Source organism: Triticum urartu, chromosome 3 (genome assembly GCF_003073215.2).
Source record: "Triticum urartu cultivar G1812 chromosome 3, Tu2.1, whole genome shotgun sequence".
Taxonomy (NCBI): Eukaryota; Viridiplantae; Streptophyta; class Magnoliopsida; order Poales; family Poaceae; genus Triticum; species Triticum urartu.
In genome coordinates, this window is record NC_053024.1 from 484739388 (window position 1) to 484762375 (window position 22988).

At 44.7% G+C, this 22988-nt stretch overlaps 2 protein-coding genes across 5 annotated transcripts; one reads left to right on the plus strand and one right to left on the minus strand.

The window, feature by feature from the left end:
• The first annotated feature begins 3272 nt into the window (after positions 1 to 3272).
• LOC125544491 (E3 ubiquitin-protein ligase MBR1-like) lies at positions 3273 to 6666 on the plus strand. Of its 2 annotated transcripts, XM_048708203.1 has the most exons (5): positions 3285 to 3938; positions 4356 to 4541; positions 5918 to 6013; positions 6094 to 6237; positions 6329 to 6666. In XM_048708203.1, exons 1-5 carry the CDS (start codon positions 3456 to 3458, stop codon positions 6458 to 6460), a joined length of 1041 nt encoding a protein of 346 aa, XP_048564160.1. In that variant the 5' UTR covers positions 3285 to 3455; the 3' UTR covers positions 6461 to 6666. The 2 variants fall into 2 exon arrangements, with proteins under 2 accessions (XP_048564161.1, XP_048564160.1); XM_048708204.1 differs by lacking the exon at positions 4356 to 4541 and having other exon boundaries at positions 3273 to 3938.
• Positions 6667 to 8339: 1673 nt separating this feature from the next.
• On the minus strand, positions 8340 to 15066 carry LOC125544492. Of its 3 annotated transcripts, XM_048708206.1 has the most exons (10): positions 14642 to 15066; positions 14466 to 14543; positions 12819 to 12951; positions 12280 to 12518; positions 12087 to 12189; positions 10510 to 10610; positions 10262 to 10436; positions 9673 to 9843; positions 8847 to 8947; positions 8340 to 8762 (listed from the first exon to the last, which is right to left on the minus strand). In XM_048708206.1, the coding sequence occupies exons 1-10, from the start codon at positions 14975 to 14977 to the stop codon at positions 8697 to 8699; spliced, it is 1503 nt and encodes a 500-aa protein (XP_048564163.1). In that variant the 5' UTR covers positions 14978 to 15066; the 3' UTR covers positions 8340 to 8696. The 3 variants fall into 3 exon arrangements, with proteins under 3 accessions (XP_048564163.1, XP_048564162.1, XP_048564164.1); XM_048708205.1 differs by having other exon boundaries at positions 12280 to 12951; XM_048708207.1 differs by having other exon boundaries at positions 12280 to 12951; positions 14661 to 14796.
• Positions 15067 to 22988: the final 7922 nt, after the last annotated feature.

Sequence of the window (22988 nt, forward strand, 5' to 3'; positions counted from 1 at the left end):
TTGTCATCGGTATGGTCCTTGCCCGAGATTCGATCGTCGGTATCTCAATACCTAGTTCAATCTCGTTACCGGCAAGTCTCTTTACTCGTTCTGTAATGCATCATCCCGTAACTAACTCATTAGTCACATTGCTTGCAAGGCTTATAGTGATGTGCATTATCGAGAGGGCCCAGAGATACATCCCCGATACTTGGAGTGACAAATCCTAATCTTAATCTATGCCAACTCAACAAACACCATCGGAGACACCTGTAGAGCATCTTTATAGTCACCCAGTTACGTTGTGACGTTTGATAGCACACTAAGTGTTCCTCCGGTATTTGGGGGTTGCATGATCTCATAGTCATAGGAACATGTATAAGTTATGGAGAAAGCAATAGCAACAAACTAAACGATCATCGTGCTAAGCTAACGGATGGGTCAAGTCAATCACATAATTCTCTAATGATGTGATCCCGTTAATCAAATGACAAGTCATGTCTATGGTTAGGAAACATAACCATCATTGATTCAACGAGCTAGTCAAGTAGAGACATACTAGTGACATTCTGTTTATCTATGTATTCACACATGTACTAAGTTTCCGGTTAATACAATTCTAGCATGAATAATAAACATTTATCATGATATAAGGAAATATAAATAAACAACTTTATTATTGCCTCTAGGGCATATTTCCTTCAGAAGTGTCATGTAGTCGACGTTCACATAATACCACTAGAGGAAGAACAACATACATATCATCAAAATATTGAAAGAATACCAACTTCACATGATTATTTATAACAAGACTTCTCCCATGTCCTCAAGAACAAGAGTAACTACTCGCAAATCATATTCATGTTGAAGATCATATGTGTATTGAATATGCTTAAGGATCTAAACATATAATCTTCCACCAAATAAATCAACTAGCATCAACTACAAGATGTAATCAACACTACTAGCAACCCACACGTACCAATCTAAGGTTTTGGGACAAAGATTGAATACAAGAGATGAACTAGGGTTTGAGATGAGATGGTGTTGGTGAAGATGTTGATGAAGATTGGTCCTCCCATGATAAGAGGATCATTGCTGATGTCGATGGCTTCGATTTTCCCCTCCCGAAGGGAAGTATTCCCGGCGAAATTGCTCCGCTGGAGAGCAGAAGTGCTTCTGCCAAGGTTCCGCCTCGAAATGGCGGCGCTTCGTCCCGAAAGTCTCTCCATTATTTTTCTCTAGGGAAAAACTCTTCATATAGCAGAAGATGGGCACCGGAGGCCAGCTGTGGGCCCCACAAGGCATCAGGGCGCACCCTATTGACTTGTGAGCAGCAGGTGGCCCCTCTCTGGTATTTTTTTGTTTCAATATTTTTTATATATTCAATAAAAAGTCTGCATGAAGTTTCAGGTGATTTGGAGCTCCGTAGAATAGCTATCTCCGTTGTAGCTCTTTTAGGTTCCGAATTCCAGCTGCTGGCAATCTCCTTTTCCATGCAAATCATGCAAATTAAGTGATAAAATGCATTAGAATTGCATCATAAAGTGAAGAAATGACCAAAAACATTATAAAAGACAGTAGGAAAACATTGCAAAATGGACATATCAAGCACTGGCTCGTGGGGGAGCAAATTGGCGGCACCGCTCATGTCCTCCCGCACGGCCCTGGACATCCACCGCGAGTGATGGTGGCTCCGCGTCCAGCAGGCGAAGAAAAGAAGGTATGTTCGCGGAGGTCGACGCGGCGGCGGAGGAATTTGATGACGGCACAAACGACGCCGCCTGCTCTGCGTCGACCGCGCGCCACCGACACAACGACGAGGCCGACATGTCCATGGTCACCACAGATAGCGAGTAAGAGTAGAACGGGTGAGGCTGCCGCCGCTTGGGTCCCAGGAAGGCCATCGCCACCATCTTGCCTAGCCTTATAATCGGTGAGCTTGCCCACTTCGCGGAGGCAAAGACCACTATTCTTTCTCTCGTGCTGAAGCTAAACTTGGTGGGCTCATCGCTGACTGGTGAGATTGCCCGCTTTTGCAGAGGCAGAGGCTATTCTTTTCTTCCTGCTGAAACTCCAGTTCCAGGCATCATGGCCAGCCGACGAGCTTGCTGCCAGACATGAGGAAGACATATCATGGGAAACAGGCACAGGCGATTATTTAGACGAGGTTAGAATAGTGTTTAATTGAAATATGTCAAAGATGTAATGAATGTGCTCCAGTTTAGATGAAAATCATTCGGTTTTGTGTAAAAATTATCTAAGTCTGAATAAAACTTGTCCAATTTATTTAAATTTGCATCGAATGTGATCAAACATTTGCGGCTAGTTTTGAATGACAGGCTTCCGTATCAGTGTCCGGACCCATGTCGACACCTTTCCCACGATGACGTTCGGTCATATTTCATGGTACTCCTCGGCCAACTTGTCAATCTTGTCCCCCATGGTGCCCATCTGCTGCTGGACGCCCTCCTCCTTCATGCCACTGTTTCTTTCCTCCATGGCGCCCATCTTCTTCTCCATGGCGCCCATCTGCTGCTGGACGCCCTCCTCCATTCCTATCTGCTACTGGACGACCTGATCCTCCATGACGCCCATCTGCTGCTGGACGCCCTCCTCCATTCCTATCTGCTGCTGGACGATCTGATCCTCCATGACGCCCATCTTCTTCTCCATGGCGCCCTTCCCCTTGATGCAGATCTTCTCCGTGGCGCCGGTCTCCGGCTCAGCTTCCATGGCGCCCGCATCCTCCCTCATCTCCATGGAACCAATCTGGAAACATTCTCCTTTCATGTTGAACAACCTGTTTTTTTTCTCTCCTACCCCGCTCAACCTTTTGCCATGGCTTATAAAAGGATGGAAAGAACATTATCCACAGCGTGCAGATTTTGTTTCACACTTGAGAAAGGAAAAACGGGAGGGGGAGGGGTTTCCATGGGGGAGAACGAGGGAATCGAGGAGGAAGAGAACGCTCGTGAACAAGGCTAGGAGAGGTTCGAAGAGAATTTAATGTTCCACGCATAAAGGTTTTGGGAAAATCTGGTTTTCATAAGGTGACTTAAGCACATGAACGGAGGATGTAAGTGAAACATGTTTCATGCCACATTTGTTTAAGCAGCCCTACACCATGTGTAGTGGCATTATTTGACCGTTCCGGAGCTCGGAACTCACCAAACCACCAACAAGTCAAGAACATCCGTCCCCTTGAATCCAGGGCCACGCCGATTCCGGGACAAGAATTTACCACCTCACGTCGCATTTCCTTTTCTCCTCGTGCTCGCTCGCTCGCCCGCTCGGCCCCTCAAGTATACACTTGTCTAGCCTTCCACACGCTAGACAACAAACGCGAACCCGCGCCTCCCCCTCTGCTCTGCCTGCGCCCGCCCGCCCGCTCACAGGCGCTGCCAGGCAGTGCCATTACTGCCCCCACCCGTCTCTCCGGGCCCGAGCACGCCAGGGACACCGGATTCCTCGTCATGGCCGGTGACCGCCGCGGCGGCTCGCCCACGGCGGAGCGCCGGCGGGGGATCCGGCGCCTCCTGCTGCCCCGCGGGGAGGCCTCCTCCTCCTCGTCGTCCTCGGTGCCGTTGCCTCCCCCGGCCGCGGCCGAGGTAGGGCGGAGGAAGGGCTTCGCCGCCGCGGCGCTGCGCGGGCTGGGCTGCACGTCGGCCGCGGCCTCGCAGGCGTACGCGCCAGGGGCGGGCTCCGCGGCTGCGGCGGCCGTGCGGTCCTCGGCCGACTGGCACGGGCGAAGGAAGAAAGGGAAGGACAAGAGGAAGGAGAGGGGAGGGGGAGGGGGAGGTGGAGGCGGCCTTGTGGGCGGAGGGATCGGCGGCGACGTGTGGTGCGCCCCGGGGATACCGTTCGCCGCGGAGGCGTCGTCCGTGGACTGCGTGGTGGCGCGCCACCAGATGCTGGGGAGGGGCCGCGGCGGCGACGCCGAGAGGCCGCACAGAGAGGTGAGTGGCAGATGCTTCCTGGCTTGTTTGGATCTGCTCGCGCTCACGGCTTGTCCATTTCGCAGGATTGCTTGTTGTTCTTGCTGGTTAGTTATTCTCAGTTTTCTTAGCACCATTTCTCATGTGTGTCTGTTTTTGTGCTTTTTTTGAACTCGTTTTTTGTCTGTTGCTGAAAAGAAAGCGTGTGTTCTCCTCCAAGCATTCAGATTTTCTGGTGGCTGTTCTGCTCCGAAATCTTCCATTTCAATTTCACATTTGCGCCCTTAAATGCAATGTTCTGTTTAAGCATCTGAAACAGTGCTCCACGACCACGTTTGATGCCACCGAATTCTCCGTATGCAAGTGGGATGAATGAATCTCTCGCCATGTTCTGCCAGCCAGCTGACGCTGCGTTTCTCATGTGACATCCATCCACAGCGGCCCTGCCTGTCCCGGAGGGCGAGCATGCAGGAGCAGATGTCCTCGTCCTTCATGGAGTCGCCGCCGCCGCCGCCGCCGCTGCATCACTTGGACGGCCCCTTCTTCGGCGCCGACCTGCTCCCCTCCGCGCGCCTCCGCCGGATGCGCGGCTACCGCCCCTCCCCCGGCGGCCTCGAAGAAGAGGTACGATACAGCACACCAGCCTCAGCACCAGTACTAAATACAGCACACCAGCCTCAGTACCAGTATCGCCTTGCGTTTGCTTGCACGCTTGACCCGCATCTAATGCCTTCCCCGCCTCGGCGTCCAGCGGTCGGTGCGCGATTACGTTGCCATAAGATTCCCGTGCGTATGATAATGCTACTACTAGTCTAGCCAGGGTTGTCATTGTGTGTGATCTGACAATGTTCGTGCCTGTAACCCCTGGGCGTTGGAGGTGGTTGACTTGCTTCTTTCGTGCGCTAAACGTGACGTGAGACCGTGGCCTTCTCGTTGGTTAACTAACGAACCCATGATTAAGCGGCTCCGGCCACGGAGCTCCGCTGCGCTGTGTGGCCATGGAGAGAGACCTGTCGACCATGGCATGCAGATGCAGACTACCAAGTGCAAATGCTAGAGACACACTTGCGCTCAACCATGGCCACGCTGATGATGGTGACATGGTCGGTCAAATGGTGTTCAAACTATGCTGTTTCGGAACTCTGGGGAAGGGGCGTGGTGGATGTGGAACACCTGAGCATGACAACCCATAATGTGACTTTATTTTCATTCATTCTCTTTTCGGCATGCTGTTCTAGCGGATCGTACAGTAGGTGGGGAATGGGGATGGGCATTCTGGTGGGTGAATGATGGCTTTCAGACTTTGCCTCGGCGGTGCCCAGCTCGTCTGCCTGACTCGACTGGTCTTTTGCTGCTCAGGGGGGCCGGGCACCCTCATGATTTGCCTGTTGCTTCAGTCATAATCAGATCTCATGTTGTGGCCATTCCTTGTGTATTTCGTGATCACCTGGCTGGTGAGGGCTCTTATCTTATTGTTGGATGTGAAGATCCACCGGCGTTTCTTGTCCCTGTAGGCAACTATCAAAGATACGCAGAATGCAGAAAGTGGGTGGGGCAATTTAACATGCTTAGGGCAGGTGACATTTCCTAATTGGTTGGTTGGAGGAAACCTCTTTCTTGGTCTTGCCACTGACCCATGGGTCTAAGCGTGATACTAACTGAGAAATGAGCTACCCATTTGCATGCTACCTGAAGTATAACCTTTATAACCTTGTTGCATGTATTTTGGAGAGAAAATCGTAGAAAAATACACGATAAAGATAAAAGTATGAAATAATCGACATGTTATCCATGGGCCTGAAAGTACCAATTTGTAGTAAGCCATATCATGTTGATAATGCTCACTTCTTTATTCTTTCATGCTTGTTACCATAAATTGAACATTTTTAATGGAAGCATGCCCATCATCTAAGGTCATGGGTGTGCAGTGATTTCTGTCTAATGAAATGCAAGCAGGCTATGTCAGTTTCGAATGCTTACCTTTCTCATATGTATGGCAGATCATGATGTTTCAGACAAGAGTGTTGTTGGGAGGAATGAATGTGTATGATCGGTACCAGGATTGGCGCCTCGATGTCGACAACATGACTTATGAGGTCTGTCTTCCTCCCCCCCTCCCGTGTTCTGTAACAACACTTGGCATCATCATCGTGATGAACCAACTTCGTCTTAACAGGAGTTGCTTGAGCTTGGAGAAAGAATAGGACATGTCAACACAGGGCTACGCGAGGATGAGATAGTTCGCAACCTTAGGAAGGTCAAGCCTGATTCGTCATTCCAGTTTCCGACGGAAGTGGAGAAGAAATGCAGTATTTGTCAAGTACGCTCTCGCAGTTCCCGCTGCTTCTCTTTATATACATCGTTTGTGCAAGTGTTTAAACCGGGTCTGTCTATTCTGATGGATGTTGCAGGAAGAGTTTGAAGCAAATGACGAGATGGGGAGGCTGGGCTGCGGCCACAGCTACCATGTTTACTGCATCAAGCAGTGGCTTTCTCAGAAGAACGTTTGCCCGGTTTGCAAGACCGCTGTCACCAAGACTTGAACAAGTCCCGACCCCGGGCTACACCTATTGTGTACCTGGGTGGACCTAAAATGAAAAGTTTCACTTTGTTGCGTCTTGTACAGTCCGTTACATGTATTATTATTGTCTAAACACATCGTCCATTCTTTTGCATTTCCAGATAGAAATGCCATATTGCGGCCATCTTTTATCAAACATATGGGTTCTGATGCGCTCCTTTAAGATGATGATGTGATGTCCAAGCGTTTTGCAGAACAGACCTAGGCTCAGGTTGCTGAATTGTGCTGTAGTGCTTATTTTTATACTAATTTGTAGTGAAAAATTAGCCACAAAAGCAGACAAAGCGGATCAAGCAAACACTGAAAATAGATAACGGGTTTCTAATCCACTGAATTTTATTAAACTTCTTGGGCTATCTACAAGCAATAGCGAAATATTATTTCCTCTCTTGCATGAATGTGAGTGTCAGCGAGCCATGCGGATGTAAGAGCATTTACAGCAGCAATTTTCAAAATAGATGACCCAACTTTGTACTAACTTTAGTACAAAGTTAGATCATCTATTTTGGAACGGAGGGAGTACAAATTTGAACCCTCAAACATCCGCCGACCGGAAGGGCCTCAAATTTGGCCATTTGCAACCACAAACCCTGTCCAAATCACCTAATACATGCAAACCCATGCACGTCGACCTTAGAAAGTGTAGTCCATGTTGGGCCGACGGGACTGTTAATAAACACCAAATAAATAGTTGTACTTAAGATTTTTCACATCCATATTGGGCCAACGGGTTTCAAATGTTTAGTCCCACCTTGCCACATGAGGAGCTAGTCGACTGGTTTAAATAGTCGGGCCGTCTAGCTGCGATAAGCTTCAGCCATCATTGCACCCTTAATTAAGAAGATGGACTATTACTATTAATCTTCTCTGCTTATTACAGAGAAAATAAATAGTCATGGCACGGCTCTTTTTGAATCACAATGTATCGACCGCACTATCAACATATATGAATGTTTTTATATCTCTTTCATTATAGTAGGGCTAGCAACGTACATGAACGAGATGAACTTGACGCTTAATGAACGCCACTGTCGAAGCAAAAGCACGCCAGAGCTTGCAACTTTGTTGCATCCTTCACACTATGTAGAGATGAGAGAGGAAGGAGATTCGGGTGGCTGCAGGTGAGACCGTTATGACCTGGAGCGGGGTGCCCGCCGCCCTCGTATCGTCCCTACATCTAGTCCTGATTTGAGGGATACCGATTAGTCCGGTTTAGGGATTAAGTGATGAGTCCGGTTGGATCAACTTTTTTTTGACCAGACGGACGTTTAGAAACTACATGAGGGGGTCGGGCTGTAGATGTTCTAAGGAAAAAAGACTGACATTTACACGAAGCACGATCTTGTGCAGAAGCGTGAGTATCTCGTGGAAATTATAGTACACCACGAAAGTAGAAGCCAATTTGCCATCCGATTCCTGCCTTACAGACTCCGTCATATCATCGCACTTTTGCCAAAAAAAGATCGTCGCACTAAGTAAAGAGGGTCACACACAGGGACGATTCTACCGGGGGCTTTAACAGGCTCAAGCTCCCCCTCCAGCACTGTAAAATTTGTTTCTACTACTAATTTTAAGGCCCAGCCCAACTACTTGCAGGCCCAATCCAACACATATTTACATGACCCAGGCAGCCCAGCCCGCTCTCCATTTTTTTCTAGATTCGCCACTGGTCACACATGAAAGTGTTCTGAAGAGATATAGGAAAGTAAACCACGATGTTTCGATCGCATACCCCACAGACATGTCAAAGGCGTAAGAAATGCAACAGATAGTATCAATCCTACCAGTATTGTACAGTCTACATATCCGGCCAAAACATCATACAATTTTAAGTGCTTCCATCAATACAAACATGATCGTACACTTTTATTTAATTTTGCTAACAATCATCAGTACCAGGGTAGGCGCGAAGCAAAATTTAGTTGAATCATCTTCAATCCCTCCTTTTGGTAATGTACATAGCATTTACAGGCGACACACTACACTAACGATCAACGGTTCTGAAGAAACAAACTAGAAGCTTGGTCTGCGCAAAGGAGACAGAAAAAAACACCTCTGCTACTCACCACTTCACTGACATTTTGGTGATTACAGTACCATCCGGTTCCAGTGTAGGATGACCATCGTGCAATGTCGTGTGGCAGTTCTGATGTATACAATGGCGTGTGGCAGTTCTGATGTATACGTGCAGTAAGAGCTTAAGAAGACACATCATCGTGTTGAGAGAGGAACTCTATTATGCAAGGGTACACTTCATGGACAGCCTACACGATAGCACAGAGCAATGTAAGAATCAAAGACTGAACTGGGTCCCTTAAGTACACACATATGCAGTTATGCACACATACCTTCCGCCCTCCAACCAGGTCATAATGTGCATAGTGAGGGCCTTCAGGTTTGCCAAAAACCTTATAGGTGACCAGATGCTGAGGAATTACTTTCACGGTTTCTGCAAATACAATGAAAAGTCAACTGTTAAAAGTAGATCTCCAACGAAATTCTGGAGCAACTCATAATCAAACAATGACAGTGTTATGGACAATAGGTCAAGGCCCAATGGCACGGTGTGGCATTGCTAAGCCTAAAACCAAACGCCCCATAAGCTAGGATTCGTCCCCAGGAATTACTATTCACCTGATAAGTATCAGGTCAACAGTACAGTGACCAACCATTTGAGGAGACAAGTATAGCAGGTTAAATAGTTAATAAAGGATATCTTTTTGGCAAGGCAAGTGGTGGGTGAATAGGAAGATAAGGATACTGTTCGTTAAGTTAGGATTGTATTCTTAGATACCAAGTTAGACTTTTCCCTACAAGGGGGCGCAGCCCCATATGGATGATCTCTCCTCATCCCCAGCCCCATGGCTGGCCAACCCTCTCTCCTCGAGCAGTACCCCACGTTGTCACATTCATCTGTCTTAGGAGTTAGGACTGGTGCCTATCTTAAGCACGTGACAGATAGTCTACGTATATTGTGTAAGACCACCACCCACTTGCGCAAGGTGGTATATTTTGAACACACCGTGGAACCTTGGTGACCCTAGGCTCCTGGCTTGTGAGCTTAATCCCAGTCCCAGCCCAAAAATTTGAAACTGGTCCTAATACGTTAAGTACTAGGTGACGAATGAGCTCTCATTGCAAAACAACACGTTAAAATGGAACTTGTTGCCATACCGTAAACAGCTTCTGGGGGGCAAATCAGATCCTCGTCTCCAGCAAGGGCAAGCACCGGAACTTTGATTTTCCCTAAATGCTCTTTGAAGAAAAAAGTACCAGCCCTGTTTCGCAGCCCACCGTCACGGAATGAGGTCGCCAACTGTAATAACACCTTTGCTGGTACTGTGCCTGAATATTACATCAAGTTGTCACAAGAAATGTGAGAGCTTTTGTAGTAAAACTAACCATATAAAGATGAATTATCATGGTCAATTGTGCTGTGGCGTTTGGTAAAACTCGCTTAAAGTCTGCAGCTGCCCTATTATCTTCTTTAAAAGATGATTATAACAGTCAAACTTGACAAGTTTAGTGCACAACATATGGGTAGCATCTAATGCCTTGAATCCATCACCTTGCACTAAGATGAAACTGTTAAGGAGATAACAACCTCACCAAATGCAGGTAATGCAAGATAACAACTACACTCATGTGTGTAAACTATGCAACTTCTTCTGTTATCCAGGACATATCATACGTTCATACTATACTTGTATGTATGGCAAGTTAGCGGCTTCCATAGAGAAGACAAATATAGGCCTCGACTTACAGAAGTTATTCAAGATGAGCTTTGAAAGCAGTTCAGGATCCATCATATCCTTGGCTGAAATTTGAGAGCGTAGCAGTGACAATATGTATGGTGCACGAGATGATATAGGATAAGTGGTTGATAGTAATGTTCCTAGAGGGACAGCAGGAACACGCAACATCTCAGCTGGATCTGCCTAATAAAGAACAATGAAGATTAGGTTCCTGTCCATGTATTGAATATGTCAACCTGCTTGATGGTCAACTTACAAGAGGCACAAATAACTTGAGCGAGGAGTTGGATGTTGTGTAGTCAACTGATGAGGCCAGAGTAACAATAGCTGCCAGCTCTGGATCAGCCCCTTCGAATCCTTGTGAAGCAAAGAAAAAAAAAGGAGAGATGGTACTTAGTGCCATGTATTGGTAATAAAATCTGATCTTCCGATACAAAAGCAAGCTTAGAAGAACAAAAAATTAAGACCATAGTAGTAAAAATCACAAGGGCATCTGTAATGGAAGAACATATAATAAAATATTCTATGTAGAACTCGTAAATCAGCTGGTAGGAAATAATGTAAATGTACTGGAAGTGTGTCCTGAAATGGAGAAGAAACTAAAACAAATAACTGGCTGCAACAAACCTAATTTTATATGGCGAAGTTATACCTCTTTAATTTTAAACGAAGGCAATATTATCATTGAATATGAACAGGAATTTATCACAAAATAAAAAGGAAGAAAAACAAAAGCCTATATTCCCACGTAAGAACGCCTATGATGGTATAACCCTAACACTGGTAGTGTGCCAATTACTAGCCTCATCCCTAATGTTGCACAGTTGGAAGTTGCTCAAGTTTTGGACAATCCTGAAACCGTTCTCTTTCCAAATCTACCATGAGACAAGCAAGAGTGCAAAACCAGGGTTGCTGGTACTAGTGATCGCCAGTCATCATCCATGGACCCACCATCCCGCTAAACACTGCCAATTACTAACCTCATCCCTAATGTTGCACAGTTGGAGGTTGCTCAAGTTTTGGACAATCCTAAAACCGTTCTCTTTCCAAATCTACCATGAGACAAGCAAGAGTGCAAAACCAGGGTTGCTGGTACTACTGATCGCCAGCCATCATCCATGGACACACCATCCCGCTAACCATAAGGAGGCTTTTACCCAGCAGGCCAGCACGGACGGCGGTTTAGTCTACGGGGTAGCTTCTTTTTGTGTATGTCGCTTTCATTTGAGACTATGCTTGTTGCCTGTAAAGGATGTGTGCATCTCGTTATGTAGAGGCCAGGAGTGAATTCACACGGCTGTATCACCTTGATGAGGCCGTCTATAAAAATCCCTTTATCGAAAAATCTTTCCAACCTTGACAAGATTTGACCAATGTCTGGATGATGGCAGTCCATTCAACTTTACCAAGCAAGCTCTATTTAAAGGAAGCGCTAGCAGGAATAAGCCACCAAGGACTAGATAAAGCAGACACGACAGGTTGCCGTGATTTCTTAATACTATAGTGGAGTGTGTTCATGACTTAGAACTTTGCCTTTGCTTTAATACGCAATGGCCAAAAGCTATGGTACAAGGGACAGTTCCTGAGAGGCTTCCAGACCCCCATATCAAACAAACAAACAAATAAAATTCAAAGGCATCCATGGATGCTTGTGGAAATAATTACAGTTAAAAATGGAAGTGTAATATTGGTGTGTTATACTTCAGCTATCCTAGCCTCACTACTAGTTGAAGATGTGAAATATTCAATTTGCTAAAACGAAAAAAGTTGTTTGCCCTGCTCTAAGAAAGATTTAACAGAAAACCCAAAAAGGCACAGGTTAATGAAACATACCACACTTCGAAACCATTGCATACAACAAGATTCCTCCCATAGAATGACCAATAGCAAGCAATTTTCCATCCTTGGGTACACTCTGCTGTTTTATATAATCTATCTGCACAAACAAAAAATCACCATACTTCTTACTAAGCAGTTCAAGGTACCTTCAATTAATCTCTCAACCGTAAAGGGTATGTCTACAAACCGCTGCAGGTACATCCTCCTCCAGGTAATGGTCAAAGTCCCAATCATAACTAATAATCAGCTCCAACTGCTTCTGGAGATCCTCTATGGTTGCGGAGAGGCGTTCTTGCCAGCCAAATAACCGAGGGGAAACATTTTGTTGACCTTCCCCAAGAATCTTCACGAGGCGCTGACTTAATTGGCTAATTTGATCATATATTGCTGATGTCTGTGGCAATTCCATCAACCCTAGAAATTTATCTGCAACCTCCTCAAGACTACTAGTTAATGAGGCATCAGGGACAAGTTCTGTCACTCGATCAAAAAAACTGTCAGTGATGTTTCTCAGTTGGCTATCTCTTACATAGCCTGAAAATGTTACACTCAATTGTGCCAAAGCATTTGCTAACTTTGTCACCAGTTGTGGTTCTTCTGATGTGTTTGTTTCTAGCACATTCGTGTCTGTTAGTACTGGAACTTCAGAACTTTGAGGTTCATTAGTTGACATATCCTTGGCAGGAGGAACAACATTTACTTTCTGTGTCAAAATTTTATCCACACCTGAATTAGAGGACATGTCAGACTTGGTGCTAGCTGCAGCTAATTCTGATCCACGTGTGCTGAGGCCTGCACCACGCAACTCAACAATCCATGTATCAAACCCTTGCATAGACATATGACGGGCAAAGGAAGCCTGTCATCATTTCATTTGTATCAATGGAAGTCCAGGGTACAGGGGAAGCCATAAAAGAAATGCCTACAAACATGGCAACAATAACAAGGAAGACAGTAGATGTATAACTGTTTCTTTCTTGAGTGTAACATATATTAAATATAATACAAAAAAGACAGGTAATTATGGACCAACCATAAAATTCAGAGGCAGGAAATGTTTTTGAAATAGTTTGAGCCCTGTGATACAAGCACACCAGCAATTACACCTTTCATTTGACTCTTGAAGAGTGCACAAGCATAGTCTTAACTGCAAGCTTCATAAGTTCTACAGATTCCCCTTCTTAAATCGTGTACAATAAGCCAACAACTTAGGCAAACATTCCTACAACAGTTACTGGAAAACTGAAGATACGGCTTTTGTTTTCCGTTAAATATGTGTTGTTTCCATACTTGTGCAAGAAAAGGTACTTCATTGCCATCTAGCTGCATCCCAGTTATGCAAGTAAACCCCAATTGCGGCTCTAGTAAATTTCATATTAGCAACATATGAATTCATAACTATCCGCAGTATAATTAAACACTATGTTTTGTTCACAATAAATTTCATAACAACTACTCCCCCGTCCCAAAATGTAAAGACCATTTTTGACACTATGATAGTTATACTATATTTTGGGATGGAGGGAGTACATGTAAGCGTTTTCAAATTTTGGTACTTCTAGGTCTGCTGATTGCTATATCCCTGGAGGTGTGCTAGGATGCATTTTACTGCAATTGCAATTAGCCAATTACAGTAAAACAATAAAGATGCCGATAAATATAATACAAACTTCTCTTGAAGAGTGGATTTTGTGTTTGTTTGTTCATAACACTCGGTTTACTCCATGATATGCTTACTGAACTTTCCTTTCTAAATTTTTGCTTATCTTATTTCCATACTTCTGTCGCCCCATCCGCATATGGGTGGAGAACCCGTCGCTGTCTCTGCTGTGATACCGGAGGCTCTAGGGAAGTCGGAGGAGAGAGCACTCATCTCGGGGTGGGCTTACTACAATTAATTTCATTGTATTTACATTACAGAATACATCAAAATTAAAACTGAATTAAACTACAGGATAAACAGAGTAAAATGAACTAAAGGACCACAAAAAATGGACGGAACCTCGTCAGAGGGCCGGGAGCTCCCGCAATTTCATTAAGAATAGAGTTGATCCACTTAATGAGGGAAACCGGATCCGAAAATCATACAACACTCAGTTTAAATAAGGAAACCCGAGTGAAAACCAAAAACAAACACAAAAGACACAAAAGAAACTAGAGCTTGAGGATGGGGGTTTAGATGGACAGGTCGAATCCTCATGATACGTGAGTCCAAGCTAAAAGATGGCTACCAGTTTGCATTTGCAACATCATTATACAAGCAATTTACAGAGATTAATCAAACATCATATGGATTTCTTCACAAAGAAAACAAAATGTACTGTTTGCAGCGCGATTTATCGATAACAGTAGCGTAGTTATAGATCAACTCACCCCAGGGGACAGGTCGAATCCCACCGCATTGGTGGCCACACCGGACAGCAGCATCAGTGGGTGGTTCCTCTTGGGCGCCTGCACGAACCAAGCAAGCACGAGATCAACACCAAACAAAAGCAACCCTGACGAAGCCCGGGCCACCACCCTAGCACTGCACAGGATCAAGCACACACCTCAGGCGGCGGGCGGTACCTCCAGAGCGCGAGCCGCCACTCGGTGCCTGGCACGGGCGCGTAGTGCAGCTCGTCCGCCGTGCAGATCGCGGGCTTCGCCCCCTCCTCGCAGTCGCACGCCGCTGCCGCGGAGGCGAGGACACGCGAGGTGGAGGGCGAGGGCGAGGAGGGGGGCGGCGGCGGAGGTTCCGAGGCGCTGTGGGAGGCGAAGGCGCGGAGCCGCAGCGGCTGGGGAGGAGCGCACGGGGATGCCCGCACGATGGGGAAGGAGGAGAGGTGCGCCACGGCGGCGCCGGCGAGGAGGGCCCGGAGGCTGGCGCCGTGGAGGAGCGGCATGTCGTTGGGCGGTCGGAGTGCTCGCTTTGTTTCTGGCGTCTTCTCTTTGCTTCGTCTCCGATTTGGTTTTTACAACCCGGTCCGACCCCGACCGACCGACCGGTATGTGTGGGCAGCGGTGGTTCCATGTTGCGCCGGTAAATCCCCGCGGCCACGTTGGGTTTGACACGGTGGGTGCCTCTTGCCGCTAGGGTCGAGAACGGACGGAACTGAACACTTATCAGTTGTCACATTTGTTTGTCAGTGTATTTTAGCAGAAGCGAAAATGAACACTAAAATGACCGGAAGCGAAAATGAACACACAAAAACATGAACGGTCAGCTTGTTTGAACTGGACTACTGGACCGTAAAGTTGTGATGCACAAATTCATTGACACGATAAATATGCATAACTTGCAGACCAATTCAAAACTACTATGGTGTTTCAGATTAGGGGTCACTCACTAGTAACCATGTCGTCTTACAGTCACGTGGGCAGGGCCGAGGACCCCATCTACATGGTATCCACTTGGGTCGGGTGCGAGCTCGCCCAAACCTGCACCCGTCCCAATAATTTTTGCCCAAACCCGTACCCGCACCCCGGGTTTCATATTGTTTCCATACCCGTATCTGGCCGGGTGCGGGCAATACCGCGGGTGAAAATACCTATCTCGGCCACCTTTCATTTCATATTCTGGCATGCATTATTTCGGCATTTCAGTGTGTAAAACACAACATTTCAGCATTTCAGTATATAAACATAACATTCCAGGATGTGTTTGTCCACTGGAGCTCGAGGCATGGCGGAAGGAGGTGCTCTGGCAGCCTGGCGGTGCTCGCGTGGAGGAGATGGAATGGAGAACAGGCGGTGGAGGGAGGAGATGGCTTGGTCTGTTGGTTGTCTAGAGTGGAAGGAGGAGACGAGGAGATAAGGGAGGTGGCCGGTCGCATCACTGCATGCCTCGACCACGACCAGTGGATCCTTCCCTAGGGTTTGTGACGGAAGAGAGACGGGGACGAAGGAGGTTTCTCTGGTGTGAGTGACAACGCGGGAGGGGTACGGGGAGGGATTTCGGGTCGAGGCTGCGGCTGAGTAAAGCGACCTTAGAGTTTTCGCATTTTTAGTGAATTACATATAGGGCCTACCTGTCATAATGAATAAGCATATAGGTATGCGAGTAAGGATATTGCCTTCCCATACCCGTACCCGACTTACCCGATGGGTATAATTTTTTCCTAATGAAAAACCAATGGGTAATTATTTACCCTTATCCTATAGGGTTGTTACCTGTTCAGGGTAACCAACACGTGGCAGCCATTATAACGGGTTGTCGTTAAGCTGTCGGGTGTCGGTTTTGAATCTGATACCTATTAATAGCCTAGACCAATGACAATTTTTCACGCGCCAATTTCTCATTCGCTGACGGAACCGAAACCATGCGTCAGCTCTACGCGAGGTAGCAGGTATCTGTTGTCATATTGAGGAGCCCATGGCGCATAGAAGGAATATTTTTCAAAGACTTAACACATACTCCAAGACTTAATGTCGTCTACAACACATGTTACGTTATACTCCCTCCATTCCTCTATGTAGTGCGCCTTATTTTTCTAGCAAAGTTCCACAATGTAGTGCACGGTTGGAGTATTGGATGAAAATACCGCTGGCTGGGTTGGAAGTGTGTGCTTGGGAAGTTTCCATCGCTGGGCACATGCATGTGGACATACTTGGTGGAGGGGATCAGCCTACGAGGGTCCAAAGTACACATGCCACCGCACTCGTTGGTATTGTAGTCAGGACGAAACACGCAATATATAAAGGAGCAGAGTGAGTACTTAGTCAACCTTGTTGTAACCCACCCCCCAGTACCTATATGAACCAGGGGATGGGATTCGTAGATTACATCATCGATCTCGTGATAGATCAACATGTACTTTGTACTCTATCCCAAATTAATACAACACAAGTAGGATGTAGGGTTTTATCTCTTTGGATTTGGGTAAAACCTCGTGTCTCCATCACCATCGTATCAAGGCTACTAGCTTGGGACCCTCTACCCGAGATTTGTCAAAATTGACTCCGTCAATAGCGACTACCTTTTCTTCTCATGCAACTTTAGCACCAGGATATGTAACTGTTTGAAGATTAGCTGGGGAGTTGGTACCTCCATTAGAGAGGGATTTTGGTCATCCATTTATTTTTTGCGAAACACATCATAGATATAGACACTCTCACACACATACACTCGCATATATGAACGCATGCACGCACATCCTATCTGTATGAGCACCTTCGAGAGACTGTGCCGAGGCGCCTCGCTGTCAACGAGAATGTTCCTCCCCACTGAAAAAAATAAATTCATTAAATCCAGGAAAGTGCACCCATGCCAAGTCTAATACTTGAACCCAAGTGGGCAAGTTTCCCACAAGGAACCTGACCATCTAAGCTACGCTCAGGTCACGCCATCCCTTCTTCTTTGAAGTGGTCATTTCTGTTGCTTGAAACATCTGGCTCATTAGAAATAGAAGATTTTTGTCGGGAGAAGCCATCCTTCCTTTCTTGGAAATGTGAATTTGTACATGATATCTCTCTCCCCTCCCTTAGGGTTAAGGCTTCTGTAAAGCCCAAGCTTCTGGGTTGGATCGATGGCCTCCATTAGTTTTTAGGTAAGGATAACATGTATATATTTAGATCCCCTCCTTTTCTCTTTTTTCTTTTCATTGTAGCTTTGTAAACTTTTCGGGACTTGCAATTAGACCTTTTGCAAGAAAGATTGCGGGGCTTTTGCACATTATAGTTAGTTAAAAAAAGTACACATGTGTAAAACTGGCTTCATTGTACTTGTACAAGTTGATGTTGATCATTACTTGTCGTTAACCGTGAATAACCATTCTTTAGCTATTCGTAACATTGCAACATCTAAAAACCATGGAAAGCTATTATTAATAATTGTACACCATTATGGTGGCAATTCTTCACGACTAACATAGCAATATATTGACAAAATCTAGCAACTAGTGGTGGAAAATAAATTCATCAAAATATGACAACATGAAATCTTGTTTTGAAGCCCTCGTTGGGATGAACTCACCGACGAAGACATATCATTAATCGGATTAGGTTTGTGATTAATACGATGGTGTCAACAAAAACTCGAGATTTTGCAAGTATGTATGTGCTCTTTCTATAAGGAGAAAAATCTCATGAAAGTGATAACACGAAAAGACTTACATGCATACGGTATGCAGACCCCCCCTCCCCCCAAAAAAAAGTGCCACAATATAATCATCTATTATACTTCTCCACTGTTCTAGAATGTAGTGCATATATAGTTTTTGAAAAGTTGGATAGAGTTCTTATGTCTCTATCTTTTGAAACTATCTTTCCTTTGATGTTTCTTAGACCTTACCTAGAATACTATTTGATCATGCACCCTTGCTGATGGATTTTGGTTTAAATTTGCCCAAGATTGTTAAAACTGTTAAGTTTGAGTTGTATTGGTTCCTTAGAGAGGATTTGGATGCTGCAACGAGGAGTGTTTAGTGTGATGTTTATCCTGGGAAAACACATAAGGACACATGGCACACCAGAAAAAGAATCCTTAGAAGAAATCTTAAAATATGGAATCCGAATTATGTATCGTTGTATAAAAAATAGAATGTTTTCCTTACTAGTAAGATAGATGAAATAGATAGGGATAGTGAGGTTTTTGGCTTAACTAGAGATAAATATCTGGAAAGGAAAAGCTTTTAAGGGGTTTTTAAATAAGATTAATAAAGAGGAAGAGATCAAATGGCTGCAAAGATCTTAGAAGAATTAATTGTTGGAAGGAGATGCTTTAACTTCTTACTTTATTTCTAAGGCTAGTAGTAGGAAGAGGAAGAACATAATTATTTCTCTTAATACTGATAACAATGAAACTATTCAAGGGGATAAAGACCTTCTTCTTTATGCTACTTCTTTTAATAAGAATTTGTTTTGGTCCCGCCACTCATATGCTAGATATTTCTCTTGATATTGACATGCCAACATTATGAGATGAGGTAGATAGGACAAAGTGGGATAGAGCTTTCACTTTAGATGAAATTAAAACTGCCGTTTTTGAGATGAAACATAGTAAGACACCAGGACCTGATGGTTTGCCTATGGACTTTTACTAGAAGTATTGGCACATCATGGGACCTTATTTGTTGGACCTATTCGGTGATTTTAAGAAGGAAAGTTAGATTTAGCTAGATTTAACTATGGAGTCTTAGCATTTATTCCAAAATGTGGGGATGTTGAGACTCTTTAACAATATATGCCAATTTGTCTTCTTAATTTAAGCTTTAAGATTTGCACTAAAGTATTGAATAATCTATCTACTACTCCTATAAAAGCACGAAGTGCGGAGATCCAATGCAACATCCTATCCATCTACCGATTTCTGTACGGTCCGGATATGCTCGCTAAAATGTGTTTGATCCAAAACATGCATTTAGCAACCGCCAGCGTGCCGCGCAAAACAAATTTTCGTGTAGCTGCCCATGGCCCACCCCAAACGCATCTCCCGCAACCTCCAGTCGCCGCACACCCCGACGCCCAACTCTCCAACCTCCCTCCCCACACATTGCGCTCCATCCCCGTCTGCCCACCATCAAACCAGCCTCCACCCCATGCTACCGGCACCGCACGTCGCACGTCCAGTACACTGCCCCTCTCAGACTGCATGGCATGCTGCACGATGCATGGCAGTGCGAATCTGGCTCTACAGAAGCGGTTGCCACCCATCCTGTTCCAGTTCCTTGCGCTAACCGAGAGGAAGGGAGGGAGCGGAGGAGCACGGAGACAATGCAGACTGTGGAAGAGGTAAGTAGAGAGCACCCCTCTTCCTTTTACACCTCCAATGAGATGATTTCATTTGAATATTAAATTATTCATACGCAATGCAACTTTACTGGAAACGGTAATTTAAGTGGGAAGCGGATTAGTTATGTGCGGAAGGATGCACTTCAATCACCATCAGAGGCCATGTTACTTCCTTTTCTTTGATTTCATCTGAATATCCCACCTTCTTAGTTAACTCGCTATGCAGTGTCCGCCAAGTACCATGAGCCGCAAGATGATACTGAAGATTTAAGTGAAGCGGCGCAACTGAATCAAGGGGACACAGTGGTATTTTCTTCTCTTCTTGAGACTCCTGCTATATTTATATTGTTACCCATGAGACCATGACTCCCTTGCATACAAAAATCTGAAATAAGAATTATGTCATTGTGATCTTGTGTGGGTTTATGATATCAAACAGAGGTGTAGCACCGCTGCAGGTGCTTCGTTCTAGGTGTTGCGCAAACACCATGAGTCCACGAGGCTGTACAAACAAGTGATCGAGTAATAAATTTCTTCACAGTCAAGTAATAAATGAGTGAGTCAATTAATAAACTTCGACTCCATTGTGCAGTTTTTGCCTCGACGATGCAGCCGCTGCCAATCCCTTCGCTGAGATTTAGATTTTTTTTCTTTCCCGTTTCAGTGTGTTTGGATTGGATCGTAAGATGCTCTTCTCTTATCAAAGTTACAACATAGGGCCTTTTAGAACATAGTGTTGGTCAAACGGGCCTAGATTTTTTTGTATGATTCACTTTCTATCCTTGGTGGTAATTTACATAGCTTGCTCATTTGCTGTGTTTCAGTGGAAGAATATACCATGTGGGAAGATACTAGGCTTTCATGAAATTTTGGTTCCAGTGAGTGAAATTCTTGTTATAAAATGGTGATCTTGCTACTAAAATATGGCCTGAAGATCGAGGATGTACTTGTTATCGAGGACGAATTCTGCTGTAGGTTTGCATGTCGTTGGTTGCGAGGTGATAATAATTTCTGTAAGTGTAGACATATTTTTAGTAACCAATCTATGCTTGCACGATGTATCATGTGAAATGAAGTTAAGAAATACCATGTCTCGATTCATGTGATTCTTACCTAACTAAAGGGTGATGGTGGGGTTTGTGCAGTTTAAAATGCTTGTAGTTCCATTTTTACCTTTGATGCGTATTTGTTTCCTTGATCCCTTTCTTGTTTTTCTTTTACAGCTTATCAATGCAATTTAACCGCAATTTGTATGCACATCTGCCATATAGTCTATCAACAATTTAACCTGGATTTGTTGTTTGATAATTTGATCTTTCTAGATTTTACTAACCTTGTCCCATCATATGTTTCTATCCGGAACTATGTCATAGTTTCCCTATGATTGCGCCAATTGTTAGTGCTATAGACAACTCCACTATCAATTCAGGTTTAGAAAATATCAGGAAATATAACAGCCCAACTCATCTTCTTCTCGCAAATGGATAACAACCTGAGCATGTGCCCGGTTTACATACCTGACATTTCAACAATGGCAGCTTGCTCCCTAGATGCCTCGCCAAATGCACCTCTAGAACAAGTATAGCCCCACACATATAGCCCTTCAGAAGTTCAAGGTGATTATCCGTTTCTTGATTCTTGTTCCTCCATCTTTGAATAGACGTAGAGTGATGCAACATCATCAAATACCATAATTGGGTTTAACTGGACATGGAAAATTTTAAATTTGCTCTGTAAGAAAAGTAAATTCCATGGTTCTAACATTGCATCTACTTCTGGCATACCTGCTTTTGTTACTTATAGAAAATCTTTTTTGCATTAATGAAACTTCTGTTGTCTTTGTAACTTTATTTGTTCCTCCCATCTACAAATAATGCATCTAATTGAATCACTCGTTTACTACTTGACTGCGAATGAAATGTATTACTCAACTCACTCGTTTGTACAGCCTCATGGACTCATGGTGTTGGCGCAAGACTGTAGCGACCAGACCTCAAACAGTCTGATCTCTATGCTCCAATGTCATTCCTGGATCAGTAATGCTGACACCACACAGTACTTGAAGGATTTATAGCAGAGTAGCAATCACACACTTATTACATCGAGTGTCTCAAAAGAGAACTTGTTACAATAAATATGGCTTAAGGCCATCTAATAACGATAACAGCGGAAGGCTTGGAAGATAAGTGAGTCCATCAACTCCAACGGCATCACTGAGTATAGAACCATGACCTAAAACTCCTCAACCGTCGTCTGAAAAGTCTGCAACATTAACGTTGCAGCCCGAAACGGGTCAGCACATGGAATATGCTGGCAAGATAACACATAGAGAGTAATGGAATGCAACAGCTATACTATATGCATATTTGGCTGGTGGAAAGCTCTATGGTTACAGTTTTTGTGTAAAGCCAATTTTTCCCTACTTCAAAGGAATAAAATTAATTACTATCATGGTGGTTGTTAAACATTGAGAATGGTTGACAGCATTCTCAATCCCAATTAAGCAACATCATTAAAACCCAACAAAATTAATTTAGAGTAACATGTTGAGATTCACATGATAATCCAGGTACTAGATACTCAAGATGTCCATAACCGGGGACACGGCTAACCATGATTAGTTTGTTACACTCTGCAGAGGTTTGTGCACTTTTCCCCACAAGACTCGATCGCCTCCGTTTGGTTTCTCGCACTACATGGTGTTTGAGAAGACGGATGATCGAGACATAGTCTTTCAGAAGCGCTAGCACCTTACGATCGGGTAGACCGTACCACCTACATCCCCTACATCTTCTAGTCTACCACTGTAAGAGTTCGCACAACTTAGTCAACTATGCCAGATCCCATAATGGCTTGTGGCTGCACACGGAAGTTTCTAGTATGAATAATCTCATGATCCCTTTGAGCCTGGGTGGCGGTCCAAAAGAAAACAGGCAAGTCCTGGAAACCCCAGGTGCCTCAATCCACCCAGATGTGTGTTAGGTTGCCACCTTAGATAAACCATTAATTAATAATCTCACATCTGTCATGGATTTCACTCACCCAATCCACGTCTACTAGCATAGCATGGCATGATAAGCAAACGTAGAAGTAACTCCCAAAGGTTTGATAATAAACAGGTAATAGGTACTACCTCATCTACTTCCCATCCCACAATTTAATTAGATCCTAATCACGCAATGTGTG